The sequence below is a fragment of the Brienomyrus brachyistius genome, chromosome 3 (genome assembly GCF_023856365.1).
Source record: "Brienomyrus brachyistius isolate T26 chromosome 3, BBRACH_0.4, whole genome shotgun sequence".
In the NCBI taxonomy this organism is placed as follows: Eukaryota; Metazoa; Chordata; class Actinopteri; order Osteoglossiformes; family Mormyridae; genus Brienomyrus; species Brienomyrus brachyistius.
Window position 1 is genome coordinate 9,982,358 of NC_064535.1, and position 20,283 is coordinate 10,002,640.

General features: G+C 40.9%; 1 protein-coding gene and 1 long non-coding RNA gene across 3 annotated transcripts in view; one reads left to right on the forward strand and one right to left on the reverse strand.

Annotated features, from left to right (window-relative positions):
• The window catches only part of LOC125739251 (glutamate receptor ionotropic, delta-1-like), a 186,659-nt gene that overhangs the window by 138,356 nt on the left and 28,020 nt on the right, over window positions 1-20,283 (forward strand). For both annotated transcript variants that reach the window (XM_049009146.1, XM_049009147.1), the window contains exons 5-7: window positions 10,489-10,542; window positions 14,109-14,282; window positions 19,429-19,590. In XM_049009146.1, coding sequence (XP_048865103.1) covers window positions 10,489-10,542; window positions 14,109-14,282; window positions 19,429-19,590 — 390 coding nt within the window. The remainder of the gene's footprint in view (window positions 1-10,488; window positions 10,543-14,108; window positions 14,283-19,428; window positions 19,591-20,283) is intronic.
• LOC125739252 (uncharacterized) lies at window positions 8,077-14,194 on the reverse strand. The gene is made up of 3 exons (XR_007397105.1): window positions 14,100-14,194; window positions 11,479-11,642; window positions 8,077-8,339 (listed from the first exon to the last, which is right to left on the reverse strand). It is a non-coding gene; the product is annotated as an uncharacterized LOC125739252 (long non-coding RNA).

Genomic DNA, 20,283 nt, shown 5'->3' on the forward strand with positions numbered 1-20,283 from the left:
ATCAGTGCATTTCCCAACCAGCAAAGGTAATTTTCAGAGTTTCTTTGATATGCCATGTTGATTTAGCATGAGGCTTACTTGCTTTCACTTTGAAAGACATTTAAAAATAAATCTTATTGAATAGCTTTCCCTTTAATATTCTGCTGCATATTAGTGTCCCGGGTGATTCCTGATTTGTTCTATAGATCTATAGAACAGGAAATTTCTAAACATAGACAAAAAAAAAATGATGTCTATCCATCCATTTTCTATGCCCACTTGTCCATTATATAATCTCAGCCTATCCTAGAGGCTAGAGTACAAGGCATGGAGTTACCAGGTTGTGGTGCTAACCCATCTCATTGAGCACTTCAGCAATACTGTATTAATACTGAGTAGAGCCTCTCTTTGCTGTCAAAACTTTGTGGCACGAATTCCAGAGTGTTGGAAACGTTCCTTTCAGATCCCATGCTGACATAATTGAACCACAGAATTTCTGCCGAATTGTCAGCTGCACATCCCTGCTGTGAATCTCCCGTTCTGCCACATCCTGTAGCTGTTCTGGTAGATTCAGATCCAGCAACTGGGAAGGCCACTGAACACTGAAATCATTTACATTTTTACGGAAAAAAAAAAGAATTTTCCTTTGTGACGTGTTGCATTATCATGCTGATAGTAGCCATTAGAAGATGGGTATAAAGGGATGCACGTGGTCAGCAATAAATACACAGATAAGCTGTGACATTCCGGCGATGATCCACTGGTATTAACTGGCCCAAAAAGGACATTCCCCATATGATTACCCCACGACCATCATCAGCCTGAATTGTTGACACAAAGACAAGTTGGGTCCATGGATTCATGTGGTTTGACAGCAAATTGTGACCCCACCTTATGTGAGTCTCAGCAGAAATCATGACTTGAGATACGAATGGAGCTTGATATGGTCTTCTGCCGTTCTAACCCAGGGACCTCAAGGTTCAGCATGCTGTTCATTGTGAGATGGTTTGCGCCACCACAGTTGGTCAGAGTGGTTATCTGTGTTACCCTAGGCTTTCTGTTAGCCTGGCCATTCTCCTCTGACCAGGCTCATCAACAAGGCGTTCCTGTCTGCAGAACTGTTGCTAGCTGGATGTTGTTCTTATTGTTTTTTTTTTTATTTTATTTTTGCACCATTCTGAATAAAGTCTAGAGATTGTTGTACGTGAAAATTCCATGAGATTAGCAGTTACATAAATACTCAAACCAGTGGGTCTGGCACCAACGATTTTGCCACAGTAAAAATCACTGATATATATATACAGTATATTTTCCCTCATTCTGTTGTTTGATGTGAACATTAACTGAAGCACCTGACCTGTATCTGCACGACTTTATGTATTGAGCTGCTGCCACGTGATTGGCTGATTATATGAATTAGATAATTGCATGGATAAGCAGGTCTACAGGTGTTCCTAATAAAGTGCTCAGTGAGTGTACAGTACACAACCAGGGGAAGGACCTTAACCCCCCACCATAGAGTGTGAGGTAACAGGTTGGTACTGCTGCGGTAACTACTTTTTAGTATTTTTTTTATTTTTTATTCATCATAAAACTGTACAAGAAGCACTTCACCACATAGAATTTCTAGGGAAGCATTGGTTTTTATATTGACTTTTCTAGAGATTCCCAGATTTCTTCTATAGATGCCTTATATTGTACATAGTGGGGTTTTAGATAGATGAAACGGGTGAGAGTTTGCACTGATGCAGCCGTTGTCATATAATGCACTGGGACTCTAATGTTTTTCAGACCTGGTGATTGTCTCTTTATAATCTGAATTTTTTGTTTTTGTCATATAGAATGTCAGCCATTACAGGCGTTAGAGGTCATTGACAAGCTTTTATAATTTTTAAAAAATATCAGAAATTTTGTTGAATTTACCTCAAATTACTAAAATAATTATCTTTTGTCAGGTCTGCTATTCACTAAATTATACTATGAATTATGCTTATGAATTTTCACTGCAGCCATTTTCTTTAGAATCCCGCTGTGGCTAGAAATGCTTATACCCAGCTGGGACTATGCAGTATGTTTCTTTATCTCTGAACTGTTTGGATCGACAGCCCATTTTCCATATCGCTCCCCATTGAATCTCATTATGATGGGACTTGGTAGGCGGGGGATGGGGGGGGATTTGTTATACTGGACCATTTCACAAACCACAAATCCCCATCCATATTTCAACCAGAATTCCCAGTCAGGGTCAGGCAAGGGTCGCAGGCTGATTTCAGGCAGGATGCCAGTCTATTACTGGGGACATGCAAACACACACACAAACATTTGTACCTATATCTTTGTGGGGACCGTCCTTTAATTTCTATGGGAAAAACCCTAATCCCAACACAATAACCTTAACCCCTAACTAACCTTAACCATAAGTAACCCAACAAAATTCAAGACTTTTGATTTTTAGTTTTATGATTGCAGTCACAGATTTTTATAAAATCGAGTTTCCCCTTGTGGAGACTGAAAAGCCCGTCCCCAAAACGTCGAAATAACAGGTCTTTCTCACATTGTGGGGAAATGTGGTCCCCCCCAGTGTAATATACACATGCTCTCTCTCCTCCACACACAGAAAGACACCAATTAGCCTAAATGCATGTCTTTGGACAGCGTGCTAACTCCACAAAGGCAGAATGGATTCTGAATTCACGCTCCCCATGCTGAAGGCTATGGTGCGACGCACTGATGAGAAAGCCACCTTCAAACATCTGCTATATCGTTATTCATCATTTAGACATTTGCACGCTGACATTTCACATATGCCTTCAGTCATTAGTCTTCAACCATGAATTTATATGAAACATAATATAAGTAAAATGTTTGCTTGTTATGATAATTTACAATTAAATTGCCACAAAAATAAACTGATTATAAAATCATGAAAATCACGGCAGAAGCAGCTGACAAAGATCATTTTTGAGTTTGATATGAAATCTGCTACTGCTGTTTCCTTTGATACCATCCCGTTGCCTCGTAGGGTGCTGTATTTATATAAATGCCTTTTATGAAAATGCAATGCAAATAATGGCTGCTTTATTCTGGAACAAGTAAAATGATATAATGCTATGGCATATTCAGCAAATTCTCAGCTAAAATTCGGGTAATTTAACTTTGCAGACATTTGCACATTGTATTTCTTTGGCAAACTTGTTTTAAAATGTGTTTGTTTCCTGTGAATTTGTAGTGTCTGTTGTTTCTTTAGATTTGTCTATATTGCACAAATGTTTCTGTCAAGTATCTTATAATATTGTCCTATACTTCATGTCTGGCACTGAACCACAACCAGTTCTGGTATGTTTGTGCATGCGGGCAATAAACTTCTAATAATCGCAGATGCACCAATTGAGTCAGCCAGCTATTGGTATCGGCCGATACAGCAAAAATATACCGGAGGACTAAAAACTGCCCAAATTTTCCCATCACACCTCATGGAAAATCTGCCATCACCAGTTGCATGCATGCACTGCATCTAGACTTTTCTGCACTCATATTGAGAATAACTACTAAAATGCCTACTTTCATTTTTGGCCATATGCTGTCTCTATAGTGGCACAGGGGCTCAGTGTGCAGTGCTGTGGCCTCTCACACCTACACTGATCTGGGTTCAATTCCTTGAAGCAACGCTGCGTGTCTGGAGTGTGCATCCTCTTTCTGCATTTGTGTGGGTTTCCTCTAATCACGCTGGTTTCCTCCAGTCGTCCAAATGTGACTCTGTTGCCAGTGCTTGTGAGTATGTGCCCTGCAATGAACTGGCATCCCAAGCAGGGTGCCTCAAGCCGAGTGCTTCCTGATGTAGGGTCCAGCCTCCCACGACCCTTTACTGAATAAGCAGTTATGGAAGAAGGATGTATGCAATTCACTTCATTGCATTTATTTTTATTTTCCTTGCTTGCCTACTTTTTCATTTTTCCTCAACTTTATTTTAGCTGTTTTCTTCCATAAACAAACATGCTTTGTATTTTTTTTTTTATCTTGTTTAATACAGGTACTTGGTTGATCAAAGACTGTTGTAGAGAAAAATATGGGAGATCTTTGAGAGAATGTCATTCACTCGCATTTCGAAATGCAATTACAAAACTGTAGAACAAAATATTTACATCAAAATAATTATTTTTAAATGAAAAAACAAACGGTTTTCACTTCAGTGAGGCTTTTATGTGTGTTTTCCAAACATTTCTGTGTATGTTCAGAACTTTATTTTAATCAAACTATCACTATAATCACAGATTTCTCTAAATACATAATAATCCCAAAAGCCACAATCAAACAATTTAAATGGTATTTTTTTCTCCTACGCCATTAAGTTTTGCAAATTTTATCTAGGATTATCAATGGATCTACTGTCGTGATTTAGTACTTTTGAAGAGAACTAATTCCAGAGTGGGTGATGTTTAGTAATTATTTTCTATTGTATTTCATATGGATTACTTTTTGATTGTGGATTATCCTCTAATTAACATACTGAGGATGTTAACAGCGTCTTGCTTTAGCATCGATTCCCAGAGATGATAGGTGTTAAGTTAAATAATTAAATATTTAGAATGTTAAACTATTTAAGTCTATGTACTTTCTGTGCCACAGAGTTTGCCAACGTAAGTAGCTGGCAGAATATGACACACTTTTCTTCTGCGGCTTCCAACACCCACCGAGTTTCTCTCGTTCCATAAGTTGTCACAAGCACATTGAATTTCCGATGCAAGATGTAACAGGAAATTGGCTCTGGGGGTTGCAGAAACTTGTAAAACTTTTGACCAATAAGTCTGAGTATAAGTAATATGGCTATAGAGAAATATTTGAATAACGCACCGTGGAATTCCCCAAGATTGAAGATGGATGAAGCATTTTAAGATACCTATGGCATGTAAATGCCCAATCTCAGGGGTGAAGATTTTACCTCGCACTCTGCTGGCTATAAAATGGAGAGTTACGGGTTTAAAAATACAACACCAGCAGGTTCCTTCAGCAACTGCGCGGTGAAACATACAACATTATTCTTTGTGTATATGCTACATGAGCGTTTGTGTTTGCTTTCCTGAAAATGTAATACTTAAAAGAATGCAGAGCTCCATGATGAGGGTGTTATAACACTCTGGGTGTTATATAGCTGAAGGAAGGTACGTCATGGGGGACAAAAGTTAGAATCTGTTGTACTCCAAGTATTTTGGTTTTTATATTTTATTTGACATACTTGAGTTGAAGTTCTGTTATCCCATATAGATAGATAGATAGATAGATAGATAGATAGATAGATAGATAGATAGATAGATAGATAGATAATCCAGAAATGCAGTATCAGAGTCTAAAACATGACTGAAAAATTGATAACTGCAAATTACAACAAAGAAGCAAAAGGACTTTGAAATTGTTGCAAAGGGCGTGGTTGAAGCATGAGGAAATAATCCGGTTCATAGAATGGCTTCAGGATCTAAGCATCTGTATTCTGAGATGATTTATCAACACAGACCTACAGCTCTTTCATTTATCTAGGAACACTGTCAGGAAAAGCTTTGTGCCGCAGTCATACTTAAAGCGTTCTCAAAGCATTAATAATGTATGGAAAATATACACAATGGACAAGAAATTTCAGGGATAGAATTTAAATTTAAACATTATAGGTGCATGCAGAAGTGGCGCTAATCCCCTTTAAGACCTTTGAAGGAATATAATATTTCCTGTATAATACATCCTAGTATTAGGTCAGTGCTACCACCCCTGTAATAAAAATGTATTTCTCGTACACCTTTGTGTGTACCAATTTGTATTGGGGCTGCTTCCTGGACATGTCGGTGGGGGATATGTTACCATGGTTATATGCCACGTATCTTGAGAATTTGTGGTGAAATAAGGAAGGGTGTGCCAACGGTGTTGCTTGAAGAAAATGAGCAAAATGAATACTGAGACTCTCTTATGTAAATGGCTTCCCTTTAGAGTTTAATCATATACAGCATCCCACTTCATGAATCATACATGCATGCACATGGAATTGTTCCTGAGATTATATCGATCCATCCATCCACTCATCTGTCATCTAACTGCCCGTCCACGTCAGGCTCACAGACATGAGATGACATGTTAATATTGCTATTCGTATCCTTTTTTTGTTGGAAACGGCAGACTAATAAATGTCTGAAGCTATTTATGTATAATGCAAGTGATTAATGTTACGTTTTAGCTATTAAACTTTTATAAAATGAATACTGATCAGGCGATGCGCTGGATCGCTTGCAGTGGTTTCAAAAATATGCTGTTTGTGCAAGTTATTTGCAAGTATATCAACGAACTGTGAGTTCTTAGCACAAAGAATGCATAAGGCGCTACCACGGAAGAGCATAAATCTACATGAATCATACTTTTGCAGTGAGGTACGTTTGTGGGTTTACTCTCCTCATTGAAATGCAAGGAGGGGGAATCTGTTTTAATTTACTATGTGTGGTTGCTTTTGGTACATATTGATAAATAGCTGCATGGCAGATGGAGCCTTGCGTCAAAATGGGAACAAAAATTTCATAATACGTCAGGGCTGCTGCAGTTGCTGTGCCAGCCGTGGACATCCCAACCACATCATCGACATGCTCAGACCTTTAACTTAGGCCAGCATAACTGTCAGAGCTTCATTGTTTATTATGCCGCAAAGTGGACTCTTGAAATCTGGTTCAAATTTTTAAACGCGGACTGACACGATTCATTGACATGATAATAAAATTGGTGTGCCCTCTCTACATACATTTTTTTCTTTACATAGCTATTGTAAAGGCTTTGAATCTGTTCAAAAAATGGCTGACGAACTGAACAGGACAAACTCCAATAAGACTGGCAGAGCATTAGACTCAAAGCAAAAACCCAATCCATCACAAGCTATGACATCTTCAATAACATCACCAATGATGATCCAATAGGTGTAAATGTGTTGGGATAAGTGATATACACTCTTTCTCAAGTGTAGAATATCCTTACCTTAGAAAGGAACCCAACATTCATCCATCCTTCTTCCAACTTATCTCAGTGATAGTGGAAACAAACCATATTCTAGTCTATGAATGATACCATCACAACCATACTAATGGCTATTGATGGTGGCTAGAAGATGATGATGATAATAATAATAATAATAATAATAATAATTAATAGCCGTTATTATTAATTGCTATATTTTAGAAATCTAACATTCTAATTCAAAATTATATTTAATTGTTGCTACTACACATAGTAGTAGTAGTAGTACAGTAGTAGTAATAATGATGATATACAAAAAAAAAAGACTTAAAAATAAGGAGTGGCTCTGTGGCCATAAATGTAGCTCCACAATGAAAGCGTCGGTGCTTCATTTCACAACCCCCAACCCTGTACTTGTCAAATGCGACAAGGGCCCCGGTGGGTTCGTAATCCGCAGAACGTTAATGGCTGTCAGGCCCATAAGGAATTTCTATGCCTCACTGTCTTCCCAGACAGACTCTTGCAGGTGCTCTAAACCAGGCCATTAACCGCCTCCCCTGTGGCACCCTGCCGCGTCTGCCTACCCCAGTCACAGGTGTTGCCACCAACTAACAAGGCACCAGCATTTAAAGGGGTCAGCAGTGATTGCTATAAAGGTTCCTTTTCATTTTCACCTGTGATGTTTAAGAGGGTTTCATGTCTCACGCTTTCTTTGCCTCATGCTGTTATTTGTATGCAAAATTTTATTATTACAATTTTTATGGCCGAAACCATTGATATCGAGAAAATTCCAATCTGCACCCCACAAAATACAGTATAAAATACGTTAAGTATATTTTCTTTTTACAAACCCTCCCAACAGATCTGTTCTTTTTATCTCCTATTTATTTTCAGTTTTTCACCCCCCCCCCCACATTGTACTGTACATTTGGTTGCACTCAGCATGTCTTTCTGTGCTGTGATGGCGCTGTAATCTGATGGGTTTTTTTATTCAGTCAGTCAGTGGAGGTGACAAATGGACCCCCAACAGACATGCTAACTGGCTTTTTTGCCAATATTGTTAGCGCTGTTAAGGTTTTCCATCCTGGACCACAGACTTGTATTGTGCATAGCTTGGAGGGATCATGTACCATCAAAATGAACTTGAAGCTAAGTAAAACCAGTAATGCAAGCAGAATATTCAGTATATCAAATTAAAATGATCATCAGGGCATTTTGGTAACAACATGAAAGTTCCGATGGGGGCACAGTGGCTCATAGGAGTTTACTGTTGCATCACTCCTCCTGAGCTGGGGGTGCAAATCTTCCCTCCACTCTGTGTGTGACTTTTTCAGGTTTTGCCCATGTTGGGGCGGTTTTCCTCTGGGTGGTCCAGTTCCATCCTGCAGTTCAAAGATGCATAGTGAGGCTAGTATCTTTAAATATCCCATAATGAACCCTGAACATTCTGCTAAAAGAATGGTATCTGGTCACAATGCAGGCAGCACAGACAGACTTGGACAGCGGGAGGCTGAAAGCAGTGGACAGGCGTGGACAGGGAGAGGCCTGCTGAAAGCAGTGGTCAGGCGGGGACAGGGAGAGGCCTGCTGAAAGCAGTGGACAGGCGGGGACAGGGAGAGGCCTGCTGAAAGCAGTGGACAGGCGGGGACAGGGAGAGGCCTGCTGAAAGCAGTGGACAGGCAGGGACAGGGAGAGGCCTGCTGAAAGCAGTGGCCAGGCGGGGACAGGGAGAGACATGCTGAAAGCAGTGGACAGGTCAGACATGGAGAGGCCTGCTGAAAGCAGTGGACAGGCGGGGACAGGGAGAGGCCTGCTGAAAGCAGTGGACAGGTCAGACATGGAGAGGCCTGCTGAAAGCAGTGGACAGGCAGGGACAGGGAGAGGCCTGCTGAAAGCAGTGGACAGGTCAGACAGGGAGAGACATGCTGAAAGCAGTGGACAGGTGGGGACAGGAAGAGACATGCTGAAAGCAGTGGACAGGCGGGGACAGGGAGAGACATGCTGAAAGCAGTGGACAGGCGGGGACAGGGAGAGACATGCTGAAAGCAGTGGACAGGCGGGGACAGGGAGAGGCCTGCTGAAAGCAGTGGACAGGCGGGGACAGGGAGAGACATGCTGAAAGCAGTGGACAGGCGGGGACAGGGAGAGACATGCTGAAAGCAGTGGACAGGCGGAGACAGGGAGAGACATGCTGAAAGCAGTGGCCAGGCAGGGACAGGGAGAGACATGCTGAAAGCAGTGGCCAGGTGGGGACAGGGAGAGACATGCTGAAAGCAGTGGACAGGCGGGGACAGGGAGAGACATGCTGAAAGCAGTGGACAGGCGGAGACAGGGAGAGACATGCTGAAAGCAGTGGACAGGCAGGGACATGCTTAGGAGAGATGATCAGATGAGGAATTGGAACATGAAGTACATCACACAGACAGTAAGTGACGCGGTATGCATGTTACGAGAACTTGCAAATTCTGAAAATGTGATGACATTTGTTTTCCCACAGTACCGTAGATACCAGGAATGATTGGAATCATACAGAAATTACATTGGAAAACACCATAGTTTTATTGTATTATTATAATTATAATTATAATAATAATAATAATTATTATTATTATTTTTTTTTTAATACTTTTCGTAAAAGTTATGTTCATTGGACTTTGATGAGTCTCTGCCTTCCCTGACGCCAATCCACAGTATAATTGTGGGAAATGCACTTTAAAAAAATGTTGGGGGAGACGTCTCATTTACATGTTTGTACCATGATAGACAGACAGACAGACAAACAGATCGATAGATAGACAGGCAGACAGACGGTTAATAAATAAATTTAGAGAGCCAAATAAGACATAACTCGTTATATTAATGCAGAAGTCTCATTAGTTTTGCAGTACTTGCCAATGGTTTTGTAAAGTCTTGGATTCAATGCCTACCCAATGCTAGGCCCAATGCAACTGCTCAGCAAAACAGATGGGAAAGGCTCTGAGCAGCAGCTGAAGGACACTCTGCTTGCTGCTTACAAACCTCTTTTAACTCTGTATTCTTCCTTTGGAGTTTCCTGCTGATTCAGTAACAAGCTCTTTGGTTTGACCTTATCTGTGGACAACTGCTGCATAAATAGATGTTGCCGTCATTCATAACAGTGAAGCTGAAGTGGCTTTACCCTAATATTTCTAAATGGGGCCAGAATGGACCCCCTGAATCCACAGTGTGGCTACCTGCTGTGCCGGAGAGTGGTCCCTGCAGATTTAAACGCTTTGAGTACTCCTAACTGCTGAAGCAGTCGTTCTTGCTAGTCACTTACATTTGTCTCATTTTATTGGCATAAAAGAACTAGCTTGTGCTGAAAGAAGGAGAGTTTTACACAAACTCTGGTCATGCTAGGAAAGAAAATGTATGGATGCATGTATCTGTGTGCATGTTTATTATTTTAATTGTGCTATTTCACTGTTTATGAATTATCATTCTTACTTCCTGCCAGTGGTATTTCATAAGTCATTGTTACTAATGAATTGAGAGGGTCCTCTTTCTTTTTAGGCTGTTGAAACCAATTTGGCCTCCAAAGACAGTCACTGGGTGTTTGTCAATGAGGTAAGTTTTTATGTTTTGATCTTTACCTGTCCGTCTGTGCACTACGTCGCCCCGTACTGTCCATCTGTTCCCTTCATATGATCTCAGAATTTACATTTTTGCAATCAAGAAATTCATATTTATGCAACACACAGCCAAAATGTTTTTTTTTTCCTCCCTTTTTAAAAGCATATTAAAAAAACATATTCAAAGATAATAATTGTAGCCTAGGTGTGTATTTGAGTTTCAGACAAAGCAGTGAAGTTGCAAATAATGCATTTTAATGCAGCTCCTGCACTCTTGTTTCCAAAATGAATTACATCAAAATAATAATCATTTCTTCTGTGTCCTGCAATCAATGCATTTCTCTTGTTAGGCTTTTAAAAGAGAATTAATCCGAGCAACTTTTTTCCTTAGGAGACAGACATGGGTTTCAAGTAGTTTCCAAACTACTGCATATTTCCATTGCCAGTTGGTCTATGTATTGACTAATGAGAACCCACCAGTATTAGATTTGCATGCGAAGATCGTCTTTTCACCCACTAACCACTCTAAATTTTCCAAATGTATTACTCTGAATTTCCCACATGATTAAGTATGTTATAACAGGTGGAGAATTATGTATTGGCAATCTTCCTGTGTTCATTCTGGGATTACATTTGAACATAGAGGAAGCACTTTTAGTTGTTTACAGAAGTGGCAAAGGATTATTTGTGAAAAAAGTGATAAAGACTGAAAAGGACGAGTGCATATATCAGAAATCTTTACGAACGTATTAAAAATAACAATACTAGAGACTTGAGTCCATATGAAGGACACCCACACACAGATATATATATATATATATACACAATTTCAATAATAGTCTTATATACTATACTGTATAAAAATGTAATGAAAATACTGTTGTATAATGATGATCAAAGTTATAGAGTTAGCAAGTTATGCTTAACATACTTTTTGGTGACAGTATGAAGGTAGTGGGGGTGGCTCAGTGGAGATTACTGTTGCAGCATTCCTCCTGGGCTGGGGGTAGAAATCCTCCCTGAATTCTGTGTATGACGTTTGCGGGTTTCGCCCGTGTGCTGCGGGTTTCCTCTGGGTGGCCTGGTTTCATCCTGCTGTTCAAAGACACATAGTGACGCTAAGTAGCATCTTCAAATAGCCCAGAATGACTAGCAGTAAAGGTTAGAACACTGGTGGATATTAAAGAAACTGGTAGGGGTAAATTGTATTGTTTAAACAACCCCAGTGTTAACGCACTCACCAACCAACCCCAACTAAATGAAAGTTAGCAACATACAGACTTATCCCCGATGCACTATTACACAATGTGTAATCCCATTGTTCTGTGTGTAACAATGTAGCCTCATTCCTGTATGTTGGGGGGTGTAATTGCACTCCTGGAAATCAATGTATGAAGTTTGCTTTTTCTCCTAATGTCAGCATTAGCGGTGCTCCCACATGAAGGCAATCATAGGAATTGGCGGATCTAAATTTATCCTCATATAGGTCTGGAAAAGGCTTTGAGATCAGGATAATCGTTTATTAATTGTTTTTCATACTCAGCATAATACTAAGCTTTATGTTACTGTTTGTGTGTCATTTCTTGTATTCTTCCAAAGACTACTGAGAGGTAGTGAATTGCTCTAGGGCAGGAGGGCCCAACTCCAGTCCTGGGGGGCCAGAGCCCTGCACATTTTGGGGTTTCCCCTCATTTAACACACCTGATTCAACTCCTTGTTCTAATTACCACACAACTCTTGAGCTGAATGATTTATGGGGGAACAGGGAAAGACCTAAGCTACACAGGGCTCCAGCCCCCCCACCACTGGAGTTTGACACCCCTAGTTTAGGGCATGAAGTAACTCTTAATATATTAAATACAGTGCAGTCGATCATTAATTTTAAAGACATTTAATTGCAATATCACTAATCCTTTTATACATATCAGTTAAGGTAGGGATGCCACCTGTCTCCTATAATACTCAATGGTCCTATATTGGAGTCCTGTATTATACAGGTCAATGGTGGCAGCCATAGTTAAAGGGAAAATCTGCATGTAGGTTTTCTGTGTTAAGCTTTTCATTCGTAAGTATTGCTACCATTACTGACAGTGAAAAACAAAAATGGTACATTGATTTTGTCAAAGAGATGCATTTTTTACTTCTATTTCAGCATCTCCACGAATTCATCAGTGATTATTGTCAATATAGGCAATATGTAAAATAATTTGATTATTACTATCTTGTACATTACCAGCATATGAGACAGGCTGGGGTACAAACTGGTTGGGATGTAAATGGTAAATGGTAAATGGACTGCATTTATATAGCGCTTTTCTACTCCTACGAGTACTCAAAGCGCTTTACATTTCATGCCTCACATTCACCCATCCACACACTCATTCACACACCGGTGGCGGAGGCTGCCATGCAAGGTGCCAACCTGCTCACCGGGAGCAATTTGGGGTTCAGTGTCTTGCTCAAGGACACTTTGATGGGGTTAGGAGGAACCAGGGCACGAACCTGCAACCCTCCAGTTGCCGAACGAGAGCACTACCTCCTGTGCCACCATCTTCCCCAGATGTCAGTCCATCACAGGGCACATACAGTAGTTGCACACACTCAAACTCCATGGTGAATGTAAAGGCACCATGTAGCCTAAGTATATGTCTTTGGACGATGGGACCATCACACCAGAGGAAAGCATGCGACACTGAACTGAACTCCACACACCCAGAGTGGAGACAAAACGCAAACCTATCCCTAGAAGGCCAGAAGCAATGTGCTGCCTCACTGTACCACTCTAATAAACATGAAAATATATATGGACAGATGTGAAAAGATGAAGGGCCCAAGGCCCTCGAACTAATGAGATCAATTATTCTTAAAGATATGAAAAAAAAAGAAAAAATTATATGGGTTTCTCACTTAAACTATGAATTAATGTTTTTTTTTATACAGTATGAAGCAGTTCTTTAAGTAAAAATGAGTGAAGGTCCTTGTAATCTACATGCAAATTCAACATGCTAACGAATGCACTCGGACACCATCCCCTGCTTTGACATGACCAGTTTTCCAGAGCTACCTTGATTTTGAACAAGCAAATTAATATGCATAAATTTAAACTTTTGCTGTATAACGATACAGAAAATGATTGTGTTTCGAATTTTAAATCTGATAATGTCTGTATATGTGTCATATACTGCATATTATTCTGCTTTCGGCAATGGTTGAACCCTCTGTACTTCATTTATCGCTACATAAAATGTAAAATTAGTTAAAGCTTGAGATAGCTAAAGAAATTAAATATTTACGTGTGATGTGACAGCTTAGCAGTGTGGTTTTCTGAAACCATATGTCAGATTTAACTCCGCCAACGCCAACACTGCCAACAACACAGCAATGAATAAGCAGTTGAAGTACAGATGAACGGTGTTATTTATTGACAGCTGTCGTGTTCACTACCGCGAAATTCTTTATTGCATACGCAAAGCATTTATCGTACGATGTACAAAATAAATACTTTGAAATTGAAACTTGCAGCATTTCGTGTATTAAATGTTTGACATTTACCGTTTGTAGGAGATCAGTGATGCAGAGATCCTGGAGCTGGTCCACAGTGCTCTGGGACGGATGACAGTCATTCGACAGATCTTCCCCTTATGGAAAGACAGTAATGTCCGCTGCATGAGGAACAACCACCGCATCTCCTCACTGCTCTGCGATCCTCAAGAAGGCTACCTTCAGTCTCTGGAGGTCTCTGAAACACTCACTGCTAGAAATTCTTATTGTTGTCATAATTGCCATCATCCAGTAACACGCAGTGCTACAATGGCTCTGTCAACGGCTTGTTCACCCTTAAAAGAGTTTTCACCGAAATACTCTTTTGAGAAGACGCAAGCATATGACCTCACAACTGTTTCATTCACTTCAAACAATTCAAACAAAAAATGCACACAATGAAAGTTGGCAATTTAGCTAATTTTCTGCTTTTATCTTATAAAGTCGGAAACACAACAATTTATTTCACAGCAATATCTCTAACTATAAATGCTCTAGATATTTGTTTAGTTCTTGCACTAAACTCACGCTCAGGTAGACACAGTAGTGTGGTGCTTCCAGACAGAAGCATAAAAGTTAAAAAGCTCCCAGCAAACTTTTAGTTTATACGTTTTCCCTCATGTCAATTACAGTGTGGCCAGTTTTTTTTTCCCGTTTTTCAGGAATAATGTACATTTAACTGGGTGTCTGAGGAATCTGTTTGATCGCAGGCAAAGTATCCAGTTTCATTGTTTAGAATATGAACGAAACTTGTCACGGTCACAGAACTCTTGTATTCAACCTTCTTTTAGAAAACAATGTTTAGAATAGAGACAGCTTTCAAAACCAGCACAGAACTGACTTGTCATTTTGCCTCTGTGCAAACATTTTACTATTCACTGAATTAAGTGTCATGTACATTTTGTATCTCTTTTGATATTTACTAAGGAAATACAGATAGTTTGGTAAGTTAAGAAATTTACAATATAAATGTATTATTTTCCTGAAGCAACACATCATATGTCATATGTTTGCCTCTGAAATTGATAGTTGCACCACATTATTAAGGGTTATATAAGATACATTTCCATTCATTAAGCAATGCTCAGTCATAGAAGCCTAGTCATATACAGTAGGCATCATTTAAGAACAGATCAATTTTTTTATGTCATTGTTTAACAGAATTGTTCACCTCTCTTTCCAACAAGGACTCAGGTGCAGACTGGAGATTCTCAAAAGTTCCAGCATGAACACATACCATTCAGTACCGCTGATGACTGGATCGTTTTTACGCTGACAGTAGATCACATAGGATGACGGGCAGGCAGGCGTACATGCTTGTTTTCTTCCATAGTTCTGTGCTCCACACTGGCCCTTTAAAAATCTACTGCCCTGACAACCTTCGAATCAACAACACTTCTCGGGCCATAAACAACCAGAAATAATAAAATACAATTTTCCAAACTCAAACGATTTTTTTTGACGTAAGCTGTGATGAGAGGCTAGCCAAAGGTCATAGTGGTTTGAACACCCATGAGCAAAAGTTTTGATAATGACACAAATATTGATTTTCTGCTGCCTTAGTTTTTATGATGGCATATACTCCAGAATGTTAAGAGTTATCAGATAAATTGCAATTAATTGCAGAGTCCCTCTTTGCCATGAAAATGAATTTAATCCCAAAAACCCAATTCCACTACATTTCAGCCCTGCCACAAAACAGACCTGCTGACATCATTTCAGTGATTATCTCGTTAACGTAGGTGAGAGTGTTGACAAGGAAAAGGCTAGAGATCACTCAGTCATGCTGATTGAGTTACAATAGCAGATGCTTGTAATTATACTTCAGTATACAATAGAAACATCTAACAAAAAAAGATCTACAGACAATGAAGCAGCAGTCTTTGCGAAAACCAATACTTTTGTCATTCTCAGAATTTTTGGTCACGGCGGTAGGCGTCTTGTGAGACCTGTATGGTCCCATCTGATCCTGCTGTACCACCACAATCCAGCACCCTTGTCCTATCCTGTTCTCATCAGACAGGTACATCACCACCACACAGGGCACCAACCATTGCCTACCAGTGTAGAACACGGCTCCTTTTCAATGGTTAGGTTGCACTCATGCCCCTGGTATCAGCGGCCTGCTATGGCTGCGGTCCTCATATACCCTCTTTTCATCCTTATGACCCTGGTGGTCCAGGGTGGCCACCCTGGTGGCCGAGTTTGTGGGGAACATTGGCTCTCCTACTAGGCCTTCATCTGGGGTTCAGTGTCTTCACCCCACTCCAAAGAGGAGCACGAGAGTTAGATAATAGGATTTAGGAAAGCTGGTGTTCCCTTCTGATGCGCTACAGTGAAGTTCGCTAGCTGAATCACGGAAATGCCTATTAAACCACTCCACTTACCTCATGTTCCAAGGGTCCAAGGGGGTGGAGACGGTCTTCTGAGCTGGAGGTACTTGCTAACCTTCCCCATCACTGCAGCCTCCCTTGTAAGCTCCTTAGGGGCCCCATAACTGCAGATTAGCTACTCTACCAGCTACTTCTGGGATGCCGAGCTGCTGGGGCGTGCAATTGCCATCTCTTGGATTAGCTGTGCGTCACTCTCTCATCTCGCTCCTGGCATGTGACTGCAGATTCTCATCTGGGTCTGGCTCTGAATTCCCTGGGCGTAGCTACAGCTGTTGCCCTCCATACTGGAGCTTCAGCAGCTGAAGGATGACGGGGCAACTGTATCTGTGATGGTGTCTCCTTGAGAGAGTGAAGTCCCTACCTGTCGCATAGCCAGTGAACATCATTCCACCTGGCACCGCTCTAGCCTGACGGAATTATGGCATCCCTGTGCCTCACAGAATCTATGGAACAGGGTATCAGCATGGCTTTGTAGGCATCAAGGCAACTTGAAACAGTTACAGCTACAGCATTGTAAGCCAGCAGACCACTCGTCTCTCTGGCTTCTAGAAGTTGCAGAGCCAGATGAGCCAAAGAATGACTTAGGAGAGGACCACTTCAATCCCTGTGTCGCTGGCATTGGTGCCCAGCAGAAACTGTGCCACTCATTCAGAAATGCCAGGAAGGGCATGGAAATAAGCACAGAGATCAGGCCCCAGTAGGACATGTCACAATCTACAATAGACAGGACAACTCAGTTTCTCTGGCAGTCAGTCAGTGCAGAGGACCAACAATGACTGAAAACCCTTGACCACCCTACTGGTAACTGGTAAGAGCCCCCTGAACGTCTGAACGTCACTGACTGACTTGAGCATTGGACAGTCCCAAACATGGCCACCTTGCTTAAGTCTGTGGCTGCCATGTTGTCATCAATGACATGCCTCAGAAATTTTACTCTCCACTGGAGCAAGTAGCATATGGAAGAGTTCAGCTTCAAACCACCCTGCCATTTTGCTGGAAAGGCATCCCACAGGTTGTCCAGTGATTGACCAGACCAAATGGAGCACATATTAGCAAATCTATTATTTTTGGGGGACCCCTGCTAGCACCACCTCCATGAGGTGGGTGGAGCACAGCACAACCCAAAAGGCATCAGAGTGAAGTGTCCTTGGCCTAAGTTGAATGCCATATTTCTATAAGAGTTAAATGCCAGGGCCACCTGCCAGTATATGATGTGGATGTCCAAAGAGATGAACCAGCTGTAACTACCCAGGTGTTGTTCATATGGGGCAAAAAGTCCACCCAAATGATGATGTTCAGTTGGCATTAGTCCACAATAACCAGCAGCTGCTGTTCTTCCTCATCAAGACGGCTGAGACGGCACACATGCTAGCTCACAGCCATCTCTTAAACCTTCTTTCTGGCCACTTGCCTTCTTAGTAGCGGCAGGTGATCGGGGGGCAGGCAGATGGGGACAGCCTCATCGGTGTCTTTGTGGTTTTGGATAAGATCACTCTAGGTGCAGTCTGAAATCACTCTGTGCTGCAAAGATGTCAGAGTGGCCTTGAAGGAGCTTCTGTGGCTGACCAGGTACCATCTGCCAATCTTCCAACAGCATCTTTTTTGTGCTGCCCCCCCCCGCTAGGCTGTTCCTGAGATTGCCTCCTGGAGCTCAATGTGATTCTACATTGTCAGACTGAAGTATCATCTCCACATTTCACAATGTCTGATTGCAGGTCCTGATCCCAGTCTGACACCCATGTAGAATCACAGATCTTGCTTTAAAATTGGAACAGTGCTCTTTATTGTCAATAGAGATACAATAGTTGTACACCTCACTGTCCAGCACTATCTTTCCAAATGTCCAGCATGAACTCTTATCCATACGCACTCCTGTTCCCACTCATAGTTGGATTATTTCAACACTGACAATCGGTCACACAAAACAACAGGAAAGGAAGCCAGCATGCACACTTGGCCACTTCTGCGATGCCATGTGTTACAATGTTGTTAATACTGGGGTCACATGCCATTAGCTGGCTGCTAATGTCAGTAAAACAAATTAGCACAATTGCATTGCTCAAAAGACATATTTTAAGCCACTTCAGGCAAGCTTTCATTGCTATTGCTAATTGAGTAACTTACAAATATACAGAATAGTCTAAAAATGGCAAAAACAAAAAGCAAATAACTTAATGTTATCTGGGAGTGATGTGCTATTGTCGAGGTGCTAGACATTAAGATTTCCTGCACCAGTAATCTGCATTTGCTTTTTCTCTCTTGGTTCCTGTTACCTGTTAGTTGCATAATTGGCTTATTTGAATGTTATAGTGCTGTACATTTGCTTTTTTTATGTATAACAATATAGTAATCTCAATGTTGGAAACATTCTCAATTTGAACAATTTAACGTGCTTTCAATATAAGCCATTTAAAAAAAATGTCTTAATATAGTTTTCCTCTATGCTTACAAAGCCAGGAGCAAAATAATACATTCAGAACACATTTATAAGGTAAACAATAGATCACATTTAACTTTATGAAATTCATAAAAGGCAGCAGAAAGCCAAAAAGGTTTTAGAGAAGAAAAGTCATAGGGAGTCTGAATAATGAAAATTACAAGATAGTATCCATTGACGGCAGCCATAAAAGTGAGTGCTAAAATATATATATAAAAAATTGTTGGTCATTTTTACACATGGACTGAAGTAATTCAGCTCTTAGATGCACTTTGATGGTGCAAATTTACTTTATCAGAAGTGTATTTTAGCATAAATATCTGAAATTATGTATGTAAGTTCCATCATTAATTAATAAATTAAACTACTGATGTATGCAGCCTGCATAAATTTATGTCTAACTAAATACTCTTATAAGTCTTGAAATTGGGAAAGAACATTTTATGCACTGCAGCATAAGGATTTAAGGTAAAACAGACAATGTTTTGCTTTATTTCTGTCGTCCATACAGGTGTCCAATCTGTACCTGTATGACAGTGTGTTGATGCTGGCCAACGCCTTCTACAGAAAGCTTGAAGATCGGAAGTGGCACAGCATGGCCAGCCTGAACTGCATGAGGAAGTCCACCAAGCCATGGAATGGCGGCTGGTCTATGCTTGACACAATACAGAAGGTATAAGCCAGAATAATAATAAAACAATAGCACGGCTGTCTATGTGATTATCTGAGGATTGTTTTATAAATGGGAGAAAAGCTTTGGGGGCAGCATGGTGGCGCAGTTCTTAGCCCTGTCGCGGGGGGCGCTGCTAAGGATTTTGGGCCCCATGAAAAGAATCTTGACAGGGCCCCCAACACAGTTTATTGGGGGCTTCTCTGGGCCCCCTCTCAGTCATGGGCCCCGAGAATCGTCATCGTTTACCCCCCCTTTACAGCGCCCCTGCCTGTCGCCTCATACCTCTGGGGCCAGGGTTTAAGCCTCCACCTTGGCTCCATGTGTGGAGTTTGCATGTTCTCCCCGTGTCGTTGTGGGGTTTCCTCTGGGTACTCCGGTTTCCCTCCACAGTCCAAAAACAGATTAATTGGAGTTACCAAATTGTACAAGTGAGGGTGCCGCTTCCTGGGTTGTTCCCTTCCTTCCATCCGTAGTCTCTGGGATAGACTCCAGACCTCCTACTATCCAGAGTAGGAAAAGAAGTTACAGAAAATGGATGGAGAAAACATATTATAGTTCCCATTGCCTGGCAAGACAAAAATCATGATATTCTTTTTTTAGCAGGTCAGACACCAGATAGTCAATTTTGTTCTACAAAATAATTTTTTACATAAACATTGTGCTCATGTGCTGCTGTAACACCGAAATTTTCAT